This window comes from Salvelinus alpinus, chromosome 22 (assembly GCF_045679555.1).
Source record: "Salvelinus alpinus chromosome 22, SLU_Salpinus.1, whole genome shotgun sequence".
Classification (NCBI taxonomy): domain Eukaryota; kingdom Metazoa; phylum Chordata; class Actinopteri; order Salmoniformes; family Salmonidae; genus Salvelinus; species Salvelinus alpinus.
Window position 1 is genome coordinate 4,495,612 of NC_092107.1, and position 21,232 is coordinate 4,516,843.

A 21,232-nucleotide genomic window follows, 5' to 3' on the forward strand; every position below is an offset into this window, starting at 1 on the left:
TTCAGAGGATACAAATGAAACATATACGTAGCTTTTTCACTCTTTTTGTGGTCTATACTGACAGAGTATATCTAAAGATTTTCAGATTATTAATTTTTTTACGTTTCAGGATATAATCCTGCTGCAGCCAAAGCTGCTAAATATGGTAAGAAACATCACTCAGAACAGCAATATCAGAGTTTTAGATAGTAAGACAAGACTGAATGTGAGTCGTTTTCTTGTGACCCTCCACCATAGGAGTCCCAGGAGGTGCAGGGAGCGTCCCAGGTCTTGGATCAGTAGCAGGAGGAGCAGGAGGAGTACCTGGAGGGGTACCCGGAGGAGCTGGAGGTACATATGAAAGTAACTGTACAACTTAAAAATCTGATAGACCTCTTACAGTGAGTTTAGTTAGTTCAGAATTCTGCCACATTTTTTTGTGATTGCAGTTTGACTATAAAAATCTGAGTTTCTAATGTATAAACTTTTGCATTTCAGGATATAACCCTGCTGCGGCCAAAGCTGCTAAATATGGTATGAAAAATCTCTCAAAACAAGAGGTGGTACATAGATGTTTTATTTCTGTTCATCTTTAAAGGGGCAAACAGCAGTTGCTACATACATTTTTTTAATTAATTAATGATACTGTATATACCCACATATTCTTGAAGAAAATAACGTATAGATGCCTCCTTAGTTTAGCTGAACTGTCGTACCATCAGAATCCAAAATAAACGTGTTTAACTCCTTTGTTTGTAAACAAATACTGCATAGCCTCAAAATAGTGTTAAAACTATAATGTTGATATCATGGATGGTCATTCTTGCATCTGTAGCGCTGTCTATAAATTTGAGATTGCTTTGTTATTGTTTGAACTGCAGATCATCCCTTTATCTAGCTGTTCTTGTCTTGTCTTGCCACACAGGAGTTCCAGGAGGTGCAGGAGCAGGCCTAGGAGCTGGAGGACTTGGCGGAGTACCAGGAGGGGGAGGGGGGGGTGTACCTGGGGCTGGAGGTGAGCCTAAAAGTATACTACACATTTATCACTAATCTCATCTCAGTGGTGCTGCTCTTTACTGTGTAGATTAAGGACTTTATTCAGTTATGATATTGTAAACTAGATGGTTATATTTGGCAAAAATCTTTAATCATCTTTAGACTATAAAAATCACGAGTGATTAACTTTTTGCATTTTAGGATATAATCCTGCGGTGGCCAAAGCAGCTAAATATGGTAAATAATCACTCAAAACAGCAACATCAGAATTGGTACATTGATTAAATTCATACTGTTAACTCATTTAGTTCCACTGTTAACTATCTGAATTTAGACATGCTTCTGAAATCCAATGGTTTTCTTGTGTCTCTCTACACAGGACTCCCAGGAGGAGGTGCAGGCGGTCTTCCAGGTGCTGGATTAGTTGCAGGAGGAGTAGGAGGAGTACCAGGAGCTGGGGCTGGAGGTACAGTAAGGAGCACCATTGGGGTGCAGGATGTCATGTAGTTTGACTCTACTGTATGTCTACTGTAATGGCTTGGCGGAATTTCCTTTTTAATGAATTAACGTTTTACATTTCAGGATATAATCCTGCTGCGGCCAAAGCCGCTAAATATGGTAGGAAACATCACTCAGAACAGCAACATCAGAGTTGGTACATTGGTTTTAGCTCATGCTGAAATGTCTGTCCACTTTTAACCAACCCTTGTTTTCATGTCACCCTCCCCCACAGGAGTTCCAGGAGGAGCAGGCGCAGGGTTAGGAGGAGCTGGAGGTAGGCTAAACACCTCTGAATGGAGGAAAATACTACATACCTCTACTACAGTATGTTTTCCTAGCTATAGCTTAAACTAAAGTACAGTCAGGTCCAAAATTATTGACACCCTTGATAAAGACTGAGATGAGACTGAGATGGCCATGGCAAAATGTTGATTTTGGGGTCAATTAATTAACCATTTCTTTGTTGATGTTGATGTCTGTTTAGGATTATTGTCTTGATGGAAGATCCACTTACGGCCAAGCTTAAGTTCCGTTTTTCGATGCCAAGCCCACCACTGGTGTGCATGGCCAAAGAGTTCTGTTTTCATGTACATTTACATTTACATTTAAGTCATTTAGCAGACGCTTTTATCCAGAGCGACTTACAAATTGGTGCATTCACCTTATGATATCCAGTGGAACAACCACTTTACAATAGTGCATCTAACTCTTTTAAGGGGGGGGGGGGGTTAGAAGGATTACTTTATCCTATCCTAGGTATTCCTTAAAGAGGTGGGGTTTCAGGTGTCTCCGGAAGGTGGTGATTGACTCCGCTGACCTGGCGTCGTGAGGGAGTTTGTTCCACCATTGGGGTGCCAGAGCAGCGAACAGTTTTGACTGGGCTGAGCGGGAACTGTACTTCCTCAGAGGTAGGGAGGCGAGCAGGCCAGAGGTGGATGAACGCAGTGCCCTTGTTTGGGTGTAGGGCCTGATCAGAGCCTGAAGGTACGGAGGTGCCGTTCCCCTCACAGCTCCGTAGGCAAGCACCATGGTCTTGTAGCGGATGCGAGCTTCAACTGGAAGCCAGTGGAGAGAGCGGAGGAGCGGGGTGACGTGAGAGAACTTGGGAAAGTTGAACACCAGACGGGCTGCGGCGTTCTGGATGAGTTGTAGGGGTTTAATGGCACAGGCAGGGAGCCCAGCCAACAGCGAGTTGCAGTAATCCAGACGGGAGATGACAAGTGCCTGGATTAGGACCTGCGCCGCTTCCTGCGTGAGGCAGGGTCGTACTCTGCGAATGTTGTAGAGCATGAACCTACAGGAACGGGTCACCGCCTTGATGTTAGTTGAGAACGACAGGGTGTTGTCCAGGATCACGCCAAGGTTCTTAGCACTCTGGGAGGAGGACACAATGGAGTTGTCAACCGTGATGGCGAGATCATGGAACGGGCAGTCCTTCCCCGGGAGGAAGAGCAGCTCCGTCTTGCCGAGGTTCAGCTTGAGGTGGTGATCCGTCATCCACACTGATATGTCTGCCAGACATGCAGAGATGCGATTCACCACCTGGTTATCAGAGGGGGGAAAGGAGAAGATTAATTGTGTGTCGTCTGCATAGCAATGATAGGAGAGACCATGTGAGGATATGACAGAGCCAAGTGACTTGGTGTATAGCGAGAATAGGAGAGGGCCTAGAACAGAGCCCTGGGGGACACCAGTGGTGAGAGCACGTGGTGCGGAGACAGATTCTCGCTACGCCACCTGGTAGGAGCGACCTGTCAGGTAGGACGCAATCCAAGCGTGGGCCGCGCCGGAGATGCCCAGCTCGGAGAGGGTGGAGAGGAGGATCTGATGGTTCACAGTATCAAAGGCAGCCGATAGGTCTAGAAGGATGAGAGCAGAGGAGAGAGAGTTAGCTTTAGCAGTGCGGAGCGCCTCCGTGACACAGAGAAGAGCAGTCTCAGTTGAATGACTAGTCTTGAAACCTGACTGATTTGGATCAAGAAGGTCATTCTGAGAGAGATAGCAGGAGAGCTGGCCAAGGACGGCACGTTCAAGAGTTTTGGAGAGAAAAGAAAGAAGGGATACTGGTCTGTAGTTGTTGACATCGGAGGGATCGAGTGTAGGTTTTTTCAGAAGGGGTGCAACTCTCGCTCTCTTGAAGACGGAAGGGACGTAGCCAGCGGTCAAGGATGAGTTGATGAGCGAGGTGAGGTAAGGGAGAAGGTCTCCGGAAATGGTCTGGAGAAGAGAGGAGGGGATAGGGTCAAGCGGGCAGGTTGTTGGGCGGCCGGCCGTCACAAGACGCGAGATTTCATCTGGAGAGAGAGGGGAGAAAGAGGTCAAAGCACAGGGTAGGGCAGTGTGAGCAGAACCAGCGGTGTCGTTTGACTTAGCAAACGAGGATCGGATGTCGTCGACCTTCTTTTCAAAATGGTTGACGAAGTCATTAGCAGAGAGGGAGGAGGGGGAGGAGGATTCAGGAGGGAGGAGAAGGTGGCAAAGAGCTTCCTAGGGTTAGAGGCAGATGCTTGGAATTTAGAGTGGTAGAAATTGGCTTTAGCAGCAGAGACAGAAGAGGAGAATGTAGAGAGGAGGGAGTGAAAGGATGCCAGGTCCGCAGGGAGGCGAGTTTTCCTCCATTTCCGCTCGGCTGCCCGGAGCCCTGTTCTGTGAGCTCGCAATGAGTCGTCGAGCCACGGAGCAGGAGGGGAGGACCGAGCCGGCCTGGAGGATAGGGGACATAGAGAGTCAAAGGATGCAGAAAGGGAGGAGAGGAGGGTTGAGGAGGCAGAATCAGGAGATAGGTTGGAGAAGGTTTGAGCAGAGGGAAGAGATGATAGGATGGAAGAGGAGAGAGTAGCGGGGGAGAGAGAGCGAAGGTTGGGACGGCGCGATACCATCCGAGTAGGGGCAGTGTGGGAAGTGTTGGATGAGAGCGAGAGGGAAAAGGATACAAGGTAGTGGTCGGAGACTTGGAGGGGAGTTGCAATGAGATTAGTGGAAGAACAGCATCTAGTAAAGATGAGGTCAAGCGTATTGCCTGCCTTGTGAGTAGGGGGGGAAGGTGAGAGGGTGAGGTCAAAAGAGGAGAGGAGTGGAAAGAAGGAGGCAGAGAGGAATGAGTCAAAGGTAGACGTGGGGAGGTTAAAGTCACCCAGAACTGTGAGAGGTGAGCCATCCTCAGGAAAGGAACTTATCAGGGCGTCAAGCTCATTGATGAACTCTCCAAGGGAACCTGGAGGGCGATAAATGATAAGGATGTTAAGCTTGAAAGGGCTGGTAACTGTGACAGCATGGAATTCAAAGGAGGCGATAGACAGATGGGTCAGGGGAGAAAGAGAGAATGTCCACTTGGGAGAGATGAGGATCCCAGTGCCACCACCCCGCTGACCAGAAGCTCTCGGGGTGTGCGAGAACACGTGGGCAGACGAGGAGAGAGCAGTAGGAGTAGCAGTGTTATCAGTGGTAATCCATGTTTCCGTCAGTGCCAAGAAGTCGAGGGACTGGAGGGAAGCATAGGCTGAGATGAACTCTGCCTTGTTGGCCGCAGATCGGCAGTTCCAGAGGCTGCCTGAGACCTGGAACTCCACGTGGGTCGTGCGCGCTGGGACCACCAGGTTAGAGTAGCAGCGGCCACGCGGTGTGAAGCGTTTGTATGGTCTGTGCAGAGAGGAGAGAACAGGGATAGACAGACACATAGTTGACAGGCTACAGAAGAGGCTACGCTAATGCAAAGGAGATTGGAATGACAAGTGGACTACACGTCTCGAATGTTCAGAAAGTTAAGCTTACGTTGCAAAAAATCTTATTGACTAAAATGATATAGTACTGCTGGCTGGTGAAATAGGCTAGCTAGCAGTGGCTGCGTTGTTGACTTTGTTTGAAAGTGTAGCTGGCTAGGTAACCTCTAACTGGCTAGGTAACCTCGACAATTACTCTAGACTACACAATTATCTTGGATACAAAGACGGCTATGTAGCCAGCTAAGATCAAACAAATCAAACTGTTGTACTGTAATGAAATGAAATGTAATACTACCTGTGGAGCAAAGCGGAATGCAACTACTCGCTCCAACCCGGAAGTGCGTATCGTAGAGGGAGAGGCAATAGAAGTGTTGTTTCTTGTATTATTGTCTTTTGTGTCTTTAGAGGACTGCTTCACCTTAATGTCCCCTTTCCCTTTTCTTCTGTCCTTATTTTGTCCCACTTTGTCCCTTCTTTGTCCCTTCTTCTCTTCTGCCAACTAGACACTCTTTGTTAGCTAGCTAGCTTCTTCCAGGAATGTCCCTAGCAACTGCCTAGCAACAGGTAAACAACTTAGCTAGCTAAGAAAACGGTATAATTTTATGAAAAATTTTTACTTTTTCAAAAGCCTTTCTTCTTTGTTTGCTGCTTGTTTGGTCTCCTATTCAGTTTGCAGTTTTCTTTTGATTTTTTTTCGATGTACTTTACTCTAAAAAAAACATTTAAATTTCAATATTTGTAGGAGCTCATGTCATATGACTATAGCACTACCTGGAGTTTGATCAACAGCATTGGCACTTGGCTTGGAATGGGTGCTATGGTCAGATGACATGAACATAGAGCTCTTTGGCCATGCACACCACTGGTGAGTTTAGCATTGAAAACAGAAGCATATGCAAAAAAGTACCTCATACCTACTGTAAAATAGGATGGTGGATCTTTGGCTATCTTTGGCTAGATAATAACCCAAAGCACTAATCAAAATCCACAAAGAAATTGATAATTTACCACATAACCAGCATTTTGCAATAGCCATCTCAGTCTCCGGATTCGAACCCCATTGAATACCTGTGGTTTAAATTGAAGAGCGCAGTCCATAACCACAGACAAAGGACATCAAGGTTCTGGAAAGGTTCTGTTTGGAGGAATAGTCTAAGATCCCTCCCAACATGTTCTCCAATCTCATAAAACTCTGTGTCTTTATCCTCGCAAGGAGAGGGTGCTAGAGTATTGAAAACAGGTGTGCCAATCATTTTTTATCTAAATCTATTTCTCTGAGCAAATGTCAATTGTATTAACATCAATATAATTCCACAATTTTTTGGGAGCATACAATATAGCTCAGTATTTGTATTATTTATTTAATAGTCTTTTTTGCTCATCTTTATCAAGGGTGCCAACAATTATGTACCCCACTGTACATTATCCCAGCTACTGGGCTCTGCATGAAGCTGTTATGAAGGTGATGTGCCTTGCTCAAGCAGACCCCAACCTGAGAGTTGGTAACCAGTGCATTTTGCCTGTAGACATCCTTGTACATGCATTATAATTCTGTATTGTCTTGACTCCTATCAAGTGCACTAACCTGGATTGGCACTGCAGCTTTAAACTCAATGTAGCAGATATCTTTAACACCATCACCATTTTCATCATCTCTGAACAGGCTATGGAGTGGGAGCCAGGCCTCCCTATTACGGTGAGGATAACTAACCAAAACATCCCAAAGCTGCCCAGGCCACAGCCTTTACAATGCTGTTAACACACCATCACTGAAGGGCTTCGTTCTTTGGCTTAGCTAGCTCCAACTCACACCAGTCTTTTTTAATAATAGAAATGATCATACTGTATAGTGTAATATGCTGTATGGATGTTACCCTCCCTATAGGTGTTCCAGGGAGTGCTGGATTTGGGGGAGCAGGGGCTTTTCCAGGGGCTGGAGGTACCTTGTCTAATTATTGCACTATAGTATCTTACGCTTGTAGCAATTTCATGAATTCATTCATAGCATAAACTACTACTTGAGGAGACTCAGAAATCCATGGTAAGACAAATGTTCATGATCAAGTTCATTTGAATCATTAAAATGTACAGTCATTTCTACCCTCCAGTCACTCTGTGCTGTCTGCTGCTAATTTATGGGGCTAGAAATGCAGTTGTATTTTGCTATTCAAGCCAGGAAGGATGATGTAAGTTAATTTAATTATTTTTTATTTTAGGATACAACCCTGCCACCAAAGCTGCTAAATATGGTAAGAAAACTACATTTTAAACAACTTCAGGCTCATTCAGTGTTGGTACATTGCTTAATTTATGCTGATATTCTTCTTGTGACCCTCCACCATAGGAGTACCAGGAGGTGCGGGAGCAGGCCTAGGAGCTGGAGGACTTGGAGGAGCAGGAGGAGGGGTACCAGGGGCTGGGGCTGGAGGTATCTCATCATGGTCTAAGGCTTATAACAATTTAATGAATCGATAGTATAAACCAGTGCTTGGCAACAGGATTATCTGAAGTGATATTTATATCTCATGATCTTATTACATTTCGGGATATGGGGCTGGAAATGCAGTTTTGTTATATTATCCAAGTCAGGAGTGATGTTTTGAATTATTGTCATTGTTTGTATTTCAGGATACAATCCTGCTGCCGCTGCCAAAGCTGCTAAATACGGTAAGAAAATCACTCCATATCAGGCCAGACTCATTCAGTGTTGATACAATACATACATACATACATTCAGTGTTGATACAAGTTGAATTTGAAATCCAATGTTCGGTTTTTTTCCTCGACCATAGGGGTCCCAGGAGGTGCATGGGCAGGCCTAGGAGCTGGAGGTCTTGGAGGAACAGGAGGGGTACCAGCAGGAGGAGCTGGGGCTGGAGGTAAGTCATGATGCTTGACTTCTCCAATCCATTCACACTGTTTTGTATGCTACTGCATTATGTGGCTTGGAAAGTGTGACTTTGAAAATATTTTTTTTAATCTATTAATTAATTTATTTGTAGGGTATAATCCTGCTGCTGCCAAAGCTGCTAAATATGGTAAGAAGAAAAGTGACAAGTCTACTGTATCTTTTCAATTGTTAAGTTAGCCATGACTTAACAACAAAATCTTGATGTTTTCTACCTCAGGAGTCACCGGAGGTGCAGGAGCAGGCCTAGGAGCTGGAGGAGCAGGAGGAGTACCTGGAGGAGGAGCAGGGGGTGTACCTGGGGCTTTAGGATATAATCCCGCTGCAGCCAAAGCTGCTAAATATGGTAATATTACTCAAAACAACAATGCTAGTCTCATTCAGTGTTGGTTTATGGTATACATGACTTGTAAATACAATACTTTTTCTCTACAACAGGAGTTCCAGGAGGTGTAGGAGCAGGCCTAGGAGCTGGAGGACTTGGAGGAGCAGGAGGAGGAGGATATGGAGGAGCAGGAGGGGCTGGGGCTGGAGGTACCTAATCATAGTTAATGGGCTATAACTATTAAAATCAAGTCTGATATCTTTAATTTATTAACTCAAATTTATTCACCAGGATATAACCCTGCTGCGGCCAAAGCTGCTAAATATGGTAAGAAACATCACTCAGAACTGCAACATCAACATTGGTGCATTGGTTGAATTTATTGTAAACATTTTGTCCGTTATTGCTTTCTGCATCCACCATAGGAGTTCCAGGAGGTGCAGGAGCAGGCCTAGGAGCTGGAGGAGTACCAGGAGGAGGAGGGGATGTACCTGGGGCTGGAGGATATAATCCCGCTGCAGCCAAAGCTGCTAAATATGGTAGAACAATCACTCAAAACAGCAACATCAGAGTTGGTACAGTGGTTGAATTCATGCTGACATTTCGGGTTTTAAAATCAGATAATTTCCATGCGAACACACAGGAGTTCAAGGAGGTGTAGGAACAGGCCTAGGAGCAGGAGGACTTGGAGGAGCAGGAGGAATACAGGGAGGAGTACCTGGAGGAGGAGCAGGGGTTGTCCCTGGGGCTGGAGGATATAATCCTGCTGCGGCCAAAGCTGCTAAATATGGTAAGAAAAATGTACATCAGTTGAATTCATAATGACATTTCTGTCAATGTTTTACAGTACTACCGTGTGTCTGCTCATGATGTGCCCTCTCCTGTGTTATAGGTCAGGGGGCTGCTGGTGGGCCAGGGGGTGGATATGGTGGTGTGCCTGCTGGAGGATATCCCAGGCCTGGGAGTACGTATACCAAAGGAAGGGTCTGGGGGAGGAGTGGAAGTAAAAGCAGTGTTCACACATACAATATGTATTTGTTCCTATGTACAATACATCTATATGTAGTTTGTAAACTTTGCATAGGGGTAGAGTTGGCTTTATATACAGGTTTAAGCTGTGGAGTTAGTGTGTTTGAGCAGAGGGTTTGGTTTTAAGGTAAAGTGGGGTACATTGCCTTATAGTGCTACTAGGTTGATGATGTTCCATGTTTTGACTGACAGGCTATGGGGGATATGGAGGGGCAGCAGGAGGGGCAGGAGCTGGAGGTACGTTTCCAGTGATGCCAACTTGATATACTGTAATATCATGAATTGATAGCATAAACTAGTGTTAGTAATACTACTGTATCATGAGGCTTGGGGTGCAAGAGTGATGTTTTTAATTTATAAATTTTTTACATTTCAGGATATAATCCTGCTGCGGCCAAAGCTGCTAAATATGGTAAGAAGAAGAAGAGTAACAAGTATACTGTATCTTAGGCAGTTCTGAATGGAGACATTATTTAAAAATAATACAATTTTCTTCTTGTGGTCCTAGGAGCTGGAGGAGCTGGCCTAGGAGCTGGAGGAGCTGGCCTAGGAGCTGGAGGAGCCGGCCTAGGAGCTGGAGGAGCCGGCATAGGAGGAGCAGGAGGAGGGCCAGGGACTGGGGCTGGACCAGGATATGGAGGTTTGCACAGAAGTTGAAATCTAATGTAATCTGGAAGAGTTAATACTGTTGGTTATGATTGGGGAGCTTTGGTCTGTCTTATCAAACCATTTATGAGGTCATTTATAAACGTTGCTATTTGTTTTGTATTGCAGGCTATGGAGGATATGGAGGGGTACCAGCAGGAGGGGCTGCCGCTGCTGCCAAAGCTGCTAAATATGGTATTTTATCCTCTCCAGGATTTTGAAAAATGTACTGCCTAACCGTTGTATTAATATACTGTATTGATATACTGCCGGTGGTGCCAAACCCCCTAAATAAATTAGATTTTTTTTCCCACTGGGTTTCAAAGAAGCAACCATTAGATATTACATGTTGTTTAAACCACCAAATAATAACATCCTGAGCCTGATCTGTAGGAGTTCCAGGAGGAGCTGGCGTGGCCGGGAGAGCAGGAGGGGTACCCGGGGCTGGATATGGAGGTGAGTCCGTTTTGGATTTGCCCTGTAAATGTACTGTACTATATGCTACACATTATGTTGATCTCTGTAAAGGGTGGCTTCCTAGACAGAGATGAAGAATAAAAAACAGTTTCATTGGACATTCTCCATTGAGCTTGCTTTTTAGTAACCGCCCCCCAATTGTTTTAGTGAGTTCCTAAATCAGGGATGATGTCTTTAATTGATTAACTTTTTGCATGCAAGGACATAATCCTGCTGCGGCCAAAGCTGCTAAATATGGTAAGAAAAAACACTCAAAACAGCAACATCAGAGTTGGTACATTGGTTAAATTCATACTTAAACTTCTGTCTACTTTTAACTAACTATAATTTTCTTGTGATCCTCCACCACAGGAGTTCCAGGAGGTGCAGGAGCAGGCCTAGGAGCTGGAGGACTTGGAGGAGTACCAGGGGCTGGAGGATATAACCCTGCTGCGGCCAAAGCTGCTAAATATGGTAAGATCACTCAAAACAATCAATCTCATTCATTATTGGTACATTGGTTGAATTTACGTCTATCTTAAGTCGTGGTGTGACAAGTCTACTGTATCTTTGGCAGTTCTGAAGTTGGATATTCATTAAAAATCCAATTGTTTTCTTTACCACAGGAGTCACCGGAGGTGCAGGAGCAGGCATAGGAGCTGGAGGAGCAGGAGGATTACCAGGAGGAGGATTACCAGGAGGAGGAGGAGGGGGTGTAACTGGGGCTGGTGGATATAATCCCGCTGCAGCCAAAGCTGCTAAATATGGTAAGATCACTCAAAACAGCAACATCAGAATTTGTACATCAGTTGAATTCATGCTCACATCTCTGGTTTTGAAATCATATAATTTCCTTGTGAACCTCTACACAGGAGTCCCAGGAGGTGTAGGAACAGGCTTAGGAGCAGGAGGATTTGGAGGAGCAGGAGGAGTACAGGGTGGAGTACCTGGTGGAGTAGGAGCTGAAGGTACGTCAGAGGATGTGTGTGAATAGTAAAGACATCAGAAAGAGCTCAAACAGTATCACGGTCTGGTCTGTCTTTCTGTGAGATATCAAGGTGATTCAAAATACAGTGAAAATATGAATGATGTGATGCTTGTGATTGCAGGATATGATCCCGCGGCCAAAGCTGATAAATATGGTAAGAGCCTCTCTTGTTCTGTCATAACTTTTAGTCTAGGTAATGCAGACCAGTGGAAGAACAATATTGTTTGTCTGTTCTGTGCGGTCTCTGTACAGTACCTATTATCTCTTGTTAGCTGAATCAAGATTTTCACCATGGCTCAAGAGATTATACTGTACCCTCACCTATGTTCTTACCTGCCCACAGGTAAGCCAAACGGAGTGGGCATCGGTGGAGAAGGTGTACCAGCGCCAGCAGCGACTCCAAGTCCAGGTGTGGGCGTGGGTGGTGGTGTTGGAGGAACTGCCATTGAGCACACTGACTTACCAGTGGGCACAGGGATACCTATCGCAGGCAAACCAGGTAAATGGATACTAGTTTCACCTTTGATTCTTGCTAGGTTTATTTTTCCTAGCCTAGATAGTTCCTTCAGGATAATTCCTAGTACTACACAACTAGGTCCAAAATGAAGGGTTTAAAGAAAATCCACAAAGTTCCTAATGTGACACTATGACCCATAACAGGTAGAACCACATGTTTTGCGCTCAACAAGACTTTGGATTTAATTCAACTGTTTTCTCATTGATCAGTGCAAATACTGTATATCAAAAGCTACAGAGTAAGTGTTAGTTACTGCAGCGGTTCTCAAACTTTTCAGGGACCCTTTTTGTGATAGAAAGTTCATCAGAGACCCCCTCATAATAAGAAGCTCGAGTTGAGTTAAAAATAGCATACAAGGACTGTAGTAAACTATGACGTTGGCAGTGCATGGCCGAATGAACCAAGTCTCGGCCCCTGGGAAGGAACATTTTCCTGCAATTCTACACATTTTGTCATGGGCAGAGAGAAAACTTTACCGTTTTAAAGCTTAAATTACAGTGCAGTTATGTTAAAACAATTTGGTGGGAATACAAAAAGTATAATGTTAAAAGATTGGTAATTGGCAGAGTACTGTGGATACCAATATCCACGTGAGCCTGACATGCCCATGTTGCCCAGGGTTAAGAACATACATTGTGGATTAATAATATTACATTTTATTGTATTGTATTACACCTTCTAAACTTATTCCACGGATCCCTTGGCCAAAATTAGTTTAATCTGTTGTTGTTAATAATATGAATAGAAAATATATATGTAAAAAAATATATATAATTATAATCTGTCCGTGGACCCCTGCAGTACCTCAGACCCCCTTTTGAGAACCCCTGAGTTACTGTATTTTAAATATACACTGTATTTTACAGAGCTGTTAAAAAAGCAGTAATTACTGTACCATAGATGCCATATAAATATATATTTTTTATTCAATAATAGAGATGGATTATAATGCAAGTTTTCCTTTTTGTTTGATGTACTGTATAACCTGTGTATAACCTGACAAAGCCCCATCAGACTTTTCCAGCAGGCCTCATCAGGACATCAACGGCCTACAGACACAGGCTTAGCATCCTATCTAACTCCCCCCTCCTCTACCACTACCACTGCTGTCTGGCTAACTGCGCTCCACTGCAGGTGTATCACACAGCAACGTCAGTATCGCGCAAGCCAGTCCCTGCCTTATCTCTTCCCAAACCCCAAACCTCTTTGCCCCCCTCTCTTCTCCCAAAACCCTCAAACAAGAGACAGCTTAATATCTGTTCTGCTAGTGCTGTCCCCTTTAGTGTCATTGTATGATCCAATTCACCACCTGGAGCCGGAGCTTATCCCCTCCCCTCCTGCCATGGCAGTGCCAAGGATCCCCATAATGGCTTCTGCCCTATGCTAGTTTCGCCTATCCTATATATTTTTCAACTGCAATGGATGAAACTGGAACCTGTTGTCTTTTGGCAGATCCCACACCTATTGGCACACAGGCCACAGAGGCCCCAGAGCCAGAGCCCAGTAAGACTTGCTGCTGTCTGTGTTTGCATGATCAAACCATTTCTGACTAAAGACATAGTTACACTTCATTTGAAGAGTGTAGTATACACATGTGTTCTTTACAATTCCTTACATAAGCATTTCATAACATTTGATGCGATTACTTATTGGTTTTTGATAAACATTCAATCCATATGACAGTTGTTAGCGGTTGATTCTGTTAGATTCCTTTGTGAAAACATTGTAGTGTTTTGGCCTCCTGCTAAAACTACAAAAATGTAGAGGAATGTAAAGTAATGCTCATGTGGGTGTTGACAAAATAATGTGTTGCCAATGTATTTTCTAGACGTAGTTTGTCCTCTTAAAACGCTCCGTCTCTCTGTCCCCCAACTAACTTTGCAGCTCGCTGCGCTTGAAATGTCTCCCATTTCTGCTCTCTCCTCCCTCCCTTGCTTTTTAACAAATAAAATTAATCTGACACTTGTCAATACTTGATTAACTTATACTTTAATGTTACTGGTTACTGTTAATGTTACTGGTATGAGACTGTATTGTGAGAAGCTTTTCCTCCACAATAAAGATTGCTCCGATGAAGATTGTGCCTGATATCCCTGTAGATACGTATTGTATGCACTCACCCTTTCTCCTTGGTAGTTAAAGTCCTATCTCCCTCTATCTTCTACAGCAGGGGATCATATCCTTGCTATTACCTGATGTTTACTTACAGTACTCTATTCTAAATACCACATTGTTCGAAAAAATATATATGAGAAAAATAGACACAAAAGTACATAATACTGTGTCATTCTTTCAGCACATATTTTTTGGAGCCCCTGCTGTAAATTTGTTCTTCACAGTAGAGAAACGAACATTTGTGTAACTTTACGGTATTTCGTTTTGTTTGATTTTCTCTCTGTCTGGTTGCATCTCGGACTTTGATACAGTACTTTATTGTTAATTTCCATGGAAATGTATAGTATTAGTATACCACGTCATTGATGAACTTTCTGTTGGTTTGCTGCAGGTGCCACAGGATTACCAGGAGGTATGTATTAGACCATTACCACTGCAGAACAGTTGTTGTATTTTTTTATGAAGCCAACATCAATTATACTTTATATTCTATAGTTTTGCAATATATGTCATTAGAATCACTGAACATTTTATTTGAGTTTTTTGAGTGGTAAGTTATTCTATTTTGGAATAACTTTTATAACTGTCATAATTATGACCTAACTGGTAATAATTTACCTGATTGCCTTCACAGTTGGTGCTGGGGTGCTTCAACCTAGTGGTAAGTAATTGAAATAGATTCTCCTGACAACATAAAATTCCTTCTGCATAAAAATGGTGTCCTACTTGTACCTATCATACTTTCTGTACTTTCTTATATTTTCTTCTTATCTTATCTTTGAAGAGCAATATTAGATGGCTTTACTGTCAGCTCACCTTCATTGTTCATGACCTGTGATTATTTTTGAATTTACTGTACAGTCAAACATTAGAAGGGGTTTTGATTTATCATTACTTAGAACGGATATGCCTCTGTAACTGTGTGTTAAAGACTTTTCACTTTGTTTCCAGCTGGTACAGGCCCAGCTCAGCCTGGTGAGTGTTGTGTCCACCATAGCAGACCTGGGTTCAAATAGTATTGTTTTTCTTTCAAATACTTCTCATGTAGTTGCTACTGGAGTACAGCAGCCTGGAGGTTAGGTGTCTCAATAGTGGAGACTATAAGGAGCAGAGTATGTGACATTGTTTGGCCACATGGTGGCGACAAACTCCTGCAGGCAATGCTGTTACGTAGTTTGTTTCCAGTTGCAAACTGAAATTACAATAATAATAATAATTTGATGGGTGTTTATATTTGTCCTATTTCACATGTGAATTATAGGCATGTGTGAATTGGAAATGTGTTTTTTGCATATCCCAACTCCCCCTGAGACACCCTTGGAGAGTGGGGTCAATGCCATGGTCAGCCATTATCAACGGCGACACTGGAGCAATTAGGGTTAAGTGTCTTGCTCAAGGGCACATCGGCAGATGTTTTACATTGTCGTCTCGGGGATTCAAACTAGCGACCTTTCGGTTTCTGTCCCAAAGCTCTAACCGCTAGGCTTTATATTATTTACAGGTGTGGGTGTCGGAGCAGGTGGCAAAGCTCCTAAACCCCCTGGTGCGGGTAAGCATTCTGAAACCCTACTAACACTATATTATTGCAGTAGTATTACAGCACTGGTTGTTTACAACTTCAAATTGATACCATCAACTCAGATCCATAACCCATCCAATAATGTGATTGAACACTTTTACATGCCTTTATAAGATGTATTAACCCCTATGCACATTCATGTAGTAGTGATGTACCAACCCTCATACACACGATTCGGAATAATATGCTTAGTTATTGGTCAGATAAGGATGTTATTACCTTCTTTACGTACAGTAAGTCAGTAGCAGGAGTTGTTTACACACAATGAACAGCAGCATCAGCCCTTTTCTCTGGTCTAATGCACCAAAACATCCAATTATTCCATGGTAATATATCATATATAAATAATGCTGACCCAGGCCACAATTTTTGTTGACATACCTAAAATGTGTTAGCCATTGCAAGACAGTCATATTGATTAAATATATACAGAGATAAGTACAAGTCAACAGTATATGATAGTAAAAGGTGCAGTTATATTTGCTAGTAGTCTTGGGCCTTTATAAATCAAATCAAATCAAATGTTATTTGTCACATGCGCCGAATACCACAGGTGTATACAACCTTACAGTGACATGTTTACTTACAAGCCCTTAACCAAAAATGCAGTTTTAAGAAAAATACAGGAAGTGTTAAGAAAGTATTTACTAAAATAAACTGAAGTAAAAAATCAAATTAAAAATTAATTAAAAAAATAAATAAGAGAAATAGAAAAATAACAAATAATTAAGGAGCAACAATAAAATAACAGTAGCGAGTCTATATACACCGGTTAGTCAAGGTAATTGAGGTAAATGTACATGTAGGTAGAGGTAAAGTGACTATACATGGATAATAAACAGAGAGTAGCAGCAGTGTAAAAATGGGGGGGGGGACAATGCAAATAGTCCAGGTAGCCATTTGATTAGCTGTTCAGGAGTCTTATGGCTTGGGGGTAGAAGCTGTTAAGAAGCCTTTTGGACCTAGACTTGGCGCTCCGGTACCGCTTGCCGTGCTGTAGCAGAGAGAACAATCTATGACTAGGGTGGCTGGAGTCTTTGGCAATTATTTGGGCCTTCCTCTGACACCGCCTGATATAGAGGTCCTAGATGGCAGGAAGCTTGGCACCAGTGATGTACTAGGCCGTATAAGGTGCTGTTGGGACGTGTAATATTAAAGAATAGACCGAATCTAGACATGTGGATGCAGTCATCCGTATGTTTGTTATGTGCATTTTTTGAAACCCATGCCTTATGAGGTAAAGCTTTAGGGCGAACCTATTTGCATCATGATGACAGAGACAGTTCTGCACCATCAATCTGAAAGTAATTTAACTGCCTGAACTCCTGTGAATGTGTTGAATATGTTATCTCTGTCTCAGCTGTATCTCCTTCACTAGAGGCAAAAAGAAAACAATTCAGGCCTACATGTATATATTTTTGTAAACCATTTCTATTGAGCATTTAAATACATATTTGGATTACAACATAAAATGAAGGCCCATCTGCCAACAAATCTTAAACTAGATGAGAGCGCAAAATGAATGTCTGAAGTCTTAAACCTGAAAGGCCTTGCATGACTGAATCTGCATTAGGATGTTCTGATTTATTGTCTTAACTAACATTCTTTGACTGAGCCATTCATTGGCGTCCCCTGGTGATGAAGTCATCATGTCAGGAAATAAGCTGCTTTTCTTTGTCGTCATGATTCAGGGGGATACCCGTATGGTGGTTATGGACAGGGTATGTATGAGAGAGGAGAAGAACAAACCACAACCTTATCACTGCACTAGCAGCAGACACACACAATGCTTAAACACACACACACACACAAACAAACACACATCTCTGTTTTTATTTCAAACTACTGTATGACTTCACTGAGATGTGACCTTGGCTTGATCCATATATTGCAGGAAATAATACAGATAATACAGATCCTTACACCATTCAGTATTTTATACAGGCAGAATTAATCAATCCACTACACACATTATGAGTGATATGCTGATTTAATCATACATTATGATATATAATGATATGCTGATTTAATGATGGAACATGACTCATTCTTTACATTAATCAATAATAGGATTTATTCACATTAATTAATCATAGGACTGATTCATATGCAATGGACAGCAGTATCAGCCTCTTCTCTGTAAATGAATGCATCAAAGGTCTGATCAAAATTAGGATTGTATGGCCAGGCCAGGGATAAACTGTGTAATATTTTGACATGTTGAAAGCATATTAAAGTTAATTATATAAGCAGGGGGCAGCTAACTTTATTGGAATTAGTATGCTAGCTACATGACCTGACAGAGCCACTCGCTGGTGCTCCCTTGTCAGGAATAAAGCTGCTTTTCTTTCCATCATGATTCAGCAGGACGACTCCCGTATGGTCATGGACAGGGTATGTATGAGACAGGAGAGGAGGAGATGAGAGGAGGGGAGAGGAAGAGAGGATAGGCGGCCACTCCACCACATCCTCTTAAAACTAGTATTTTAGGCAAAGAAAGAAAACAACAAACACTAGTTTGAACTGTACCAGATGTACTAGATCGTGAACTCTGACCTCTAGGCTGACCTCACAGTATACCTCTTATGTCATCACTTTAAAAGCTTCACACTGTCTGTAGGTCTTCACTATCAAATCACAAGGTCATGTTGAAGAGATTATTGTTGATAGAGCTAGGACAATAAAGCTTGCGTGTGACATTCAGCATAGACAGGAGGTACTGTAGTTAGCAGTACTGTATAGTCCTCTCCACCATCATTCATAATTCCATCTCAGATCAGTGTCCCATCCCACAGCTTTGATGGCACACTACAGTAGTGGCATCCCTTCCAGCCCCACACCCGACCATATGTTATGTCCATGGGGTTTTAATGGCATATATTGCTCCACAGGTGCAGGTGCAGGTGGATATCCCTATGGAGGAGGCTATGGAAGTAAGCCAATTTCTCTATCTGCATCATTGTAATGGAGTCTCAAACTTAATTCACAAAGGCCATGTGGCCTTAGGTTACTTTCTACTCAGACTAAATCCCCATCACTGTAATTGGTTTATTCAGGTATTTGTCCATTAATCTCAATACATTTCCGTATCCCTGGTGATATTGCATTACAGTCACTGTGGAGTAGAGAATAAAAATAGGCTGTGCGGATTACATTTATGATCTCTGTATTTCCTCAGCTCCATACGGAGCAGGAGCTGGACAACTTCCTGGAGCCAAGCCCCTGAAACCTCCAGGTGTGTGTCAGTGCATGACTGTGTCATAAGAAGTGTTGATCCAAGATGTACAGTACAGTACAGTGAGCTCCAAAAGTACAAATCTTTTGTTGTTTTGGCTCTGTACTCCAGCACTTTGGGTTTGAAAGGATACAAAGTGCAGACTGCCAGCTTTAATTTGAGGGTATTTTCATCCTAATTGGGTGAACCGTTTAGAAATGGCAGCACTTTGTGTATGTACATAGTCCCCCCACTTTAGGGGACCAAAGTATTGGGACAAATTCACTTATGTGTATTCAAGTAGACAAAGGTTTACTATTTGGTCCCATATTCATAGCACGCAATGATTACATAAAGCGTGTGACTCTACAAACTCTTAATTTCTATTGGGCACAAAATAATCTGAAACACAACCAAAAAAACAGCAAATGCTTCCAACAGTTTGTAGAGTCACAAGCTTGATGTAATAATTGCATTCTAGGAACATGGGACCAAATACTAAACTTTTGACTACTTTAATACACATATAAGTGAATTTGTCCCAATACTTTTGGTTCTCGAAAATGGGGGGACTATGTACAAAAAGTGCTGTAATTTCTGAACCGTTTACCTTAATGGATGTAAATACCTTAAAATTAAAGCTGACAGTCTGCACTTTAACCTCGTTGTCATTGTATCATTTCAAATCCAAAGTGCTGGAGTACAGAGCCAAAAAAACTAAAAATGTGTCACTGTCCCAATACTTTTGGAGCTCACTGCATATAATCTCACTCACTGTGTTTTGTATCTCTCCTGTAGTTGTGGGAGGAGCAGGCGGTGTGGCTGGAGGAGCAGGTATTCCTCTTACTGGAGCCGGTGGTGGTGCAGGTATGGGATCAGTTTCGTACGCGTCTTAGGAAATAAGCAAGCTTTCTGTGTAACTGAGCCAACATCCACAATGTTCCCATAATGGAGCCGTACAAAGGGACATGTTGAGTTAAACCCCATCCCATAAGTTCAATGGCTTATTGTAACTCCATACTCCCTAACCTCAGATAAACTCTGTATAACATTGTGTTAAATACAGTGCATTCAGAAAGTATTCAGACCCCTTCCCTTTTTCCACATTGTGTTACGTTACAGCCTTAAAATCAATGTATTAAATACATTTATTTCCTCATCAATCTACACACAATGCTCCATAATGACAACGTGAAAACAGGTTTTTAGAAATGTTTGCACATTTATTAAAACAAAAAAACAGAAATACCTTATTTACGTATTCAGACCCTTTGCTATGAGACTCGAAATTGAGCTCAGGTGCATCCTGTTTCTACTGATTATCCTTGAGATGTTTCTACAACTTGATTGGAGTCCATCTGTGGTAAATTCAAATGATTGGACATGATTTGGAAAGGCACACACCTGTCTATATAAGGTCCCACAGTTGACAGTGCATGTCAGAGCAAAAACCAAGCCATGAGGTCCAGGGAATTGTCCGTAGAGTTCAGACAAGACTGTGTCGGGGCACAAATCTGGGGAAGGCTACCAAAACATTTCTGCAGCATTGAAGGTCCCCAGAAAACAGTGGCCTCCATCATTCTTAAATGGAAAAAGTTTGCAACCACCAAGACTCTTCTAGAGCTGGCCGCACGGCCAAACTGAGCAATCAGGGGAGAAGGGAGGTGACCAAGAACCCGATGGTCACTGAGAGAGCTACAAAGTTCCTCTATGGAGATGGGAGAACCTTCCAGAAGGACAACCATCTCTGCAGCACTCCACCAATCAAGCGTTTATGGTAGAGTGGCCAGACCGAAGCCACTCCTCAGTAAAAGGCACATGACAGCCCGCTTGGAGTTTGCCAAAAAGCACCTAAAGGACTCTCAGACCATGAGAAACAAGATTCTCTGGTATGATGAAACCAAGATTGAACACTTTGGCCTGAATGTCAAGCGTCACTTCTGGAGAAAACCTGGCACCATCCCTACGGTGAAGCATGGTGGTGGCAGCATCAACGACCCTAAGCACACTGCCAAGACAACGTAGGAGTGGCTTCGGGACAAGTCTCTGAATGTCTTTGAGTGGCCCAGCCAGAGCCCGGACTTGAACCCGATCGAACATCTCTGGAAAGACCTGAAAATAGCTGTGCAGCTACACTCCCCATTAAACCTGACAAAGCTTGAGAGGATCTGCAGAGAAGAATGGGAGAAACTCCCCAAATACAGGTGTGCCAAGCTTGTAGCGTCAAACCCAAAAAGACTTGAGGCTCTAATCACTGC

The 21,232-nt window shown here is 42.9% G+C and overlaps 1 protein-coding gene across 1 annotated transcript in view; it reads left to right on the forward strand.

Annotated features, from left to right (window-relative positions):
* LOC139549844 (elastin-like) overlaps positions 1-21,232 on the forward strand; it is a 91,116-nt gene that overhangs the window by 58,169 nt on the left and 11,715 nt on the right. Inside the window, exons 20-61 of the mRNA XM_071360584.1 lie at positions 110-145; positions 238-330; positions 478-513; positions 905-994; positions 1,177-1,212; positions 1,355-1,441; positions 1,558-1,593; positions 1,709-1,750; positions 6,862-6,894; positions 7,084-7,137; positions 7,415-7,447; positions 7,543-7,626; positions 7,827-7,865; positions 7,991-8,077; positions 8,201-8,236; positions 8,327-8,452; positions 8,545-8,640; positions 8,723-8,758; positions 8,857-8,970; positions 9,075-9,221; positions 9,324-9,395; positions 9,653-9,697; positions 9,837-9,872; positions 9,969-10,100; positions 10,235-10,300; positions 10,499-10,561; positions 10,784-10,819; positions 10,934-11,035; positions 11,188-11,328; positions 11,434-11,529; positions 11,671-11,703; positions 11,893-12,048; positions 13,519-13,569; positions 14,573-14,593; positions 14,816-14,842; positions 15,133-15,156; positions 15,683-15,730; positions 17,452-17,481; positions 18,125-18,154; positions 18,652-18,693; positions 18,939-18,995; positions 19,773-19,841. Coding sequence (XP_071216685.1) covers positions 110-145; positions 238-330; positions 478-513; positions 905-994; positions 1,177-1,212; positions 1,355-1,441; positions 1,558-1,593; positions 1,709-1,750; positions 6,862-6,894; positions 7,084-7,137; positions 7,415-7,447; positions 7,543-7,626; positions 7,827-7,865; positions 7,991-8,077; positions 8,201-8,236; positions 8,327-8,452; positions 8,545-8,640; positions 8,723-8,758; positions 8,857-8,970; positions 9,075-9,221; positions 9,324-9,395; positions 9,653-9,697; positions 9,837-9,872; positions 9,969-10,100; positions 10,235-10,300; positions 10,499-10,561; positions 10,784-10,819; positions 10,934-11,035; positions 11,188-11,328; positions 11,434-11,529; positions 11,671-11,703; positions 11,893-12,048; positions 13,519-13,569; positions 14,573-14,593; positions 14,816-14,842; positions 15,133-15,156; positions 15,683-15,730; positions 17,452-17,481; positions 18,125-18,154; positions 18,652-18,693; positions 18,939-18,995; positions 19,773-19,841 — 2,718 coding nt within the window. The remainder of the gene's footprint in view (positions 1-109; positions 146-237; positions 331-477; positions 514-904; positions 995-1,176; positions 1,213-1,354; positions 1,442-1,557; positions 1,594-1,708; positions 1,751-6,861; positions 6,895-7,083; positions 7,138-7,414; positions 7,448-7,542; positions 7,627-7,826; positions 7,866-7,990; positions 8,078-8,200; positions 8,237-8,326; positions 8,453-8,544; positions 8,641-8,722; positions 8,759-8,856; positions 8,971-9,074; positions 9,222-9,323; positions 9,396-9,652; positions 9,698-9,836; positions 9,873-9,968; positions 10,101-10,234; positions 10,301-10,498; positions 10,562-10,783; positions 10,820-10,933; positions 11,036-11,187; positions 11,329-11,433; positions 11,530-11,670; positions 11,704-11,892; positions 12,049-13,518; positions 13,570-14,572; positions 14,594-14,815; positions 14,843-15,132; positions 15,157-15,682; positions 15,731-17,451; positions 17,482-18,124; positions 18,155-18,651; positions 18,694-18,938; positions 18,996-19,772; positions 19,842-21,232) is intronic.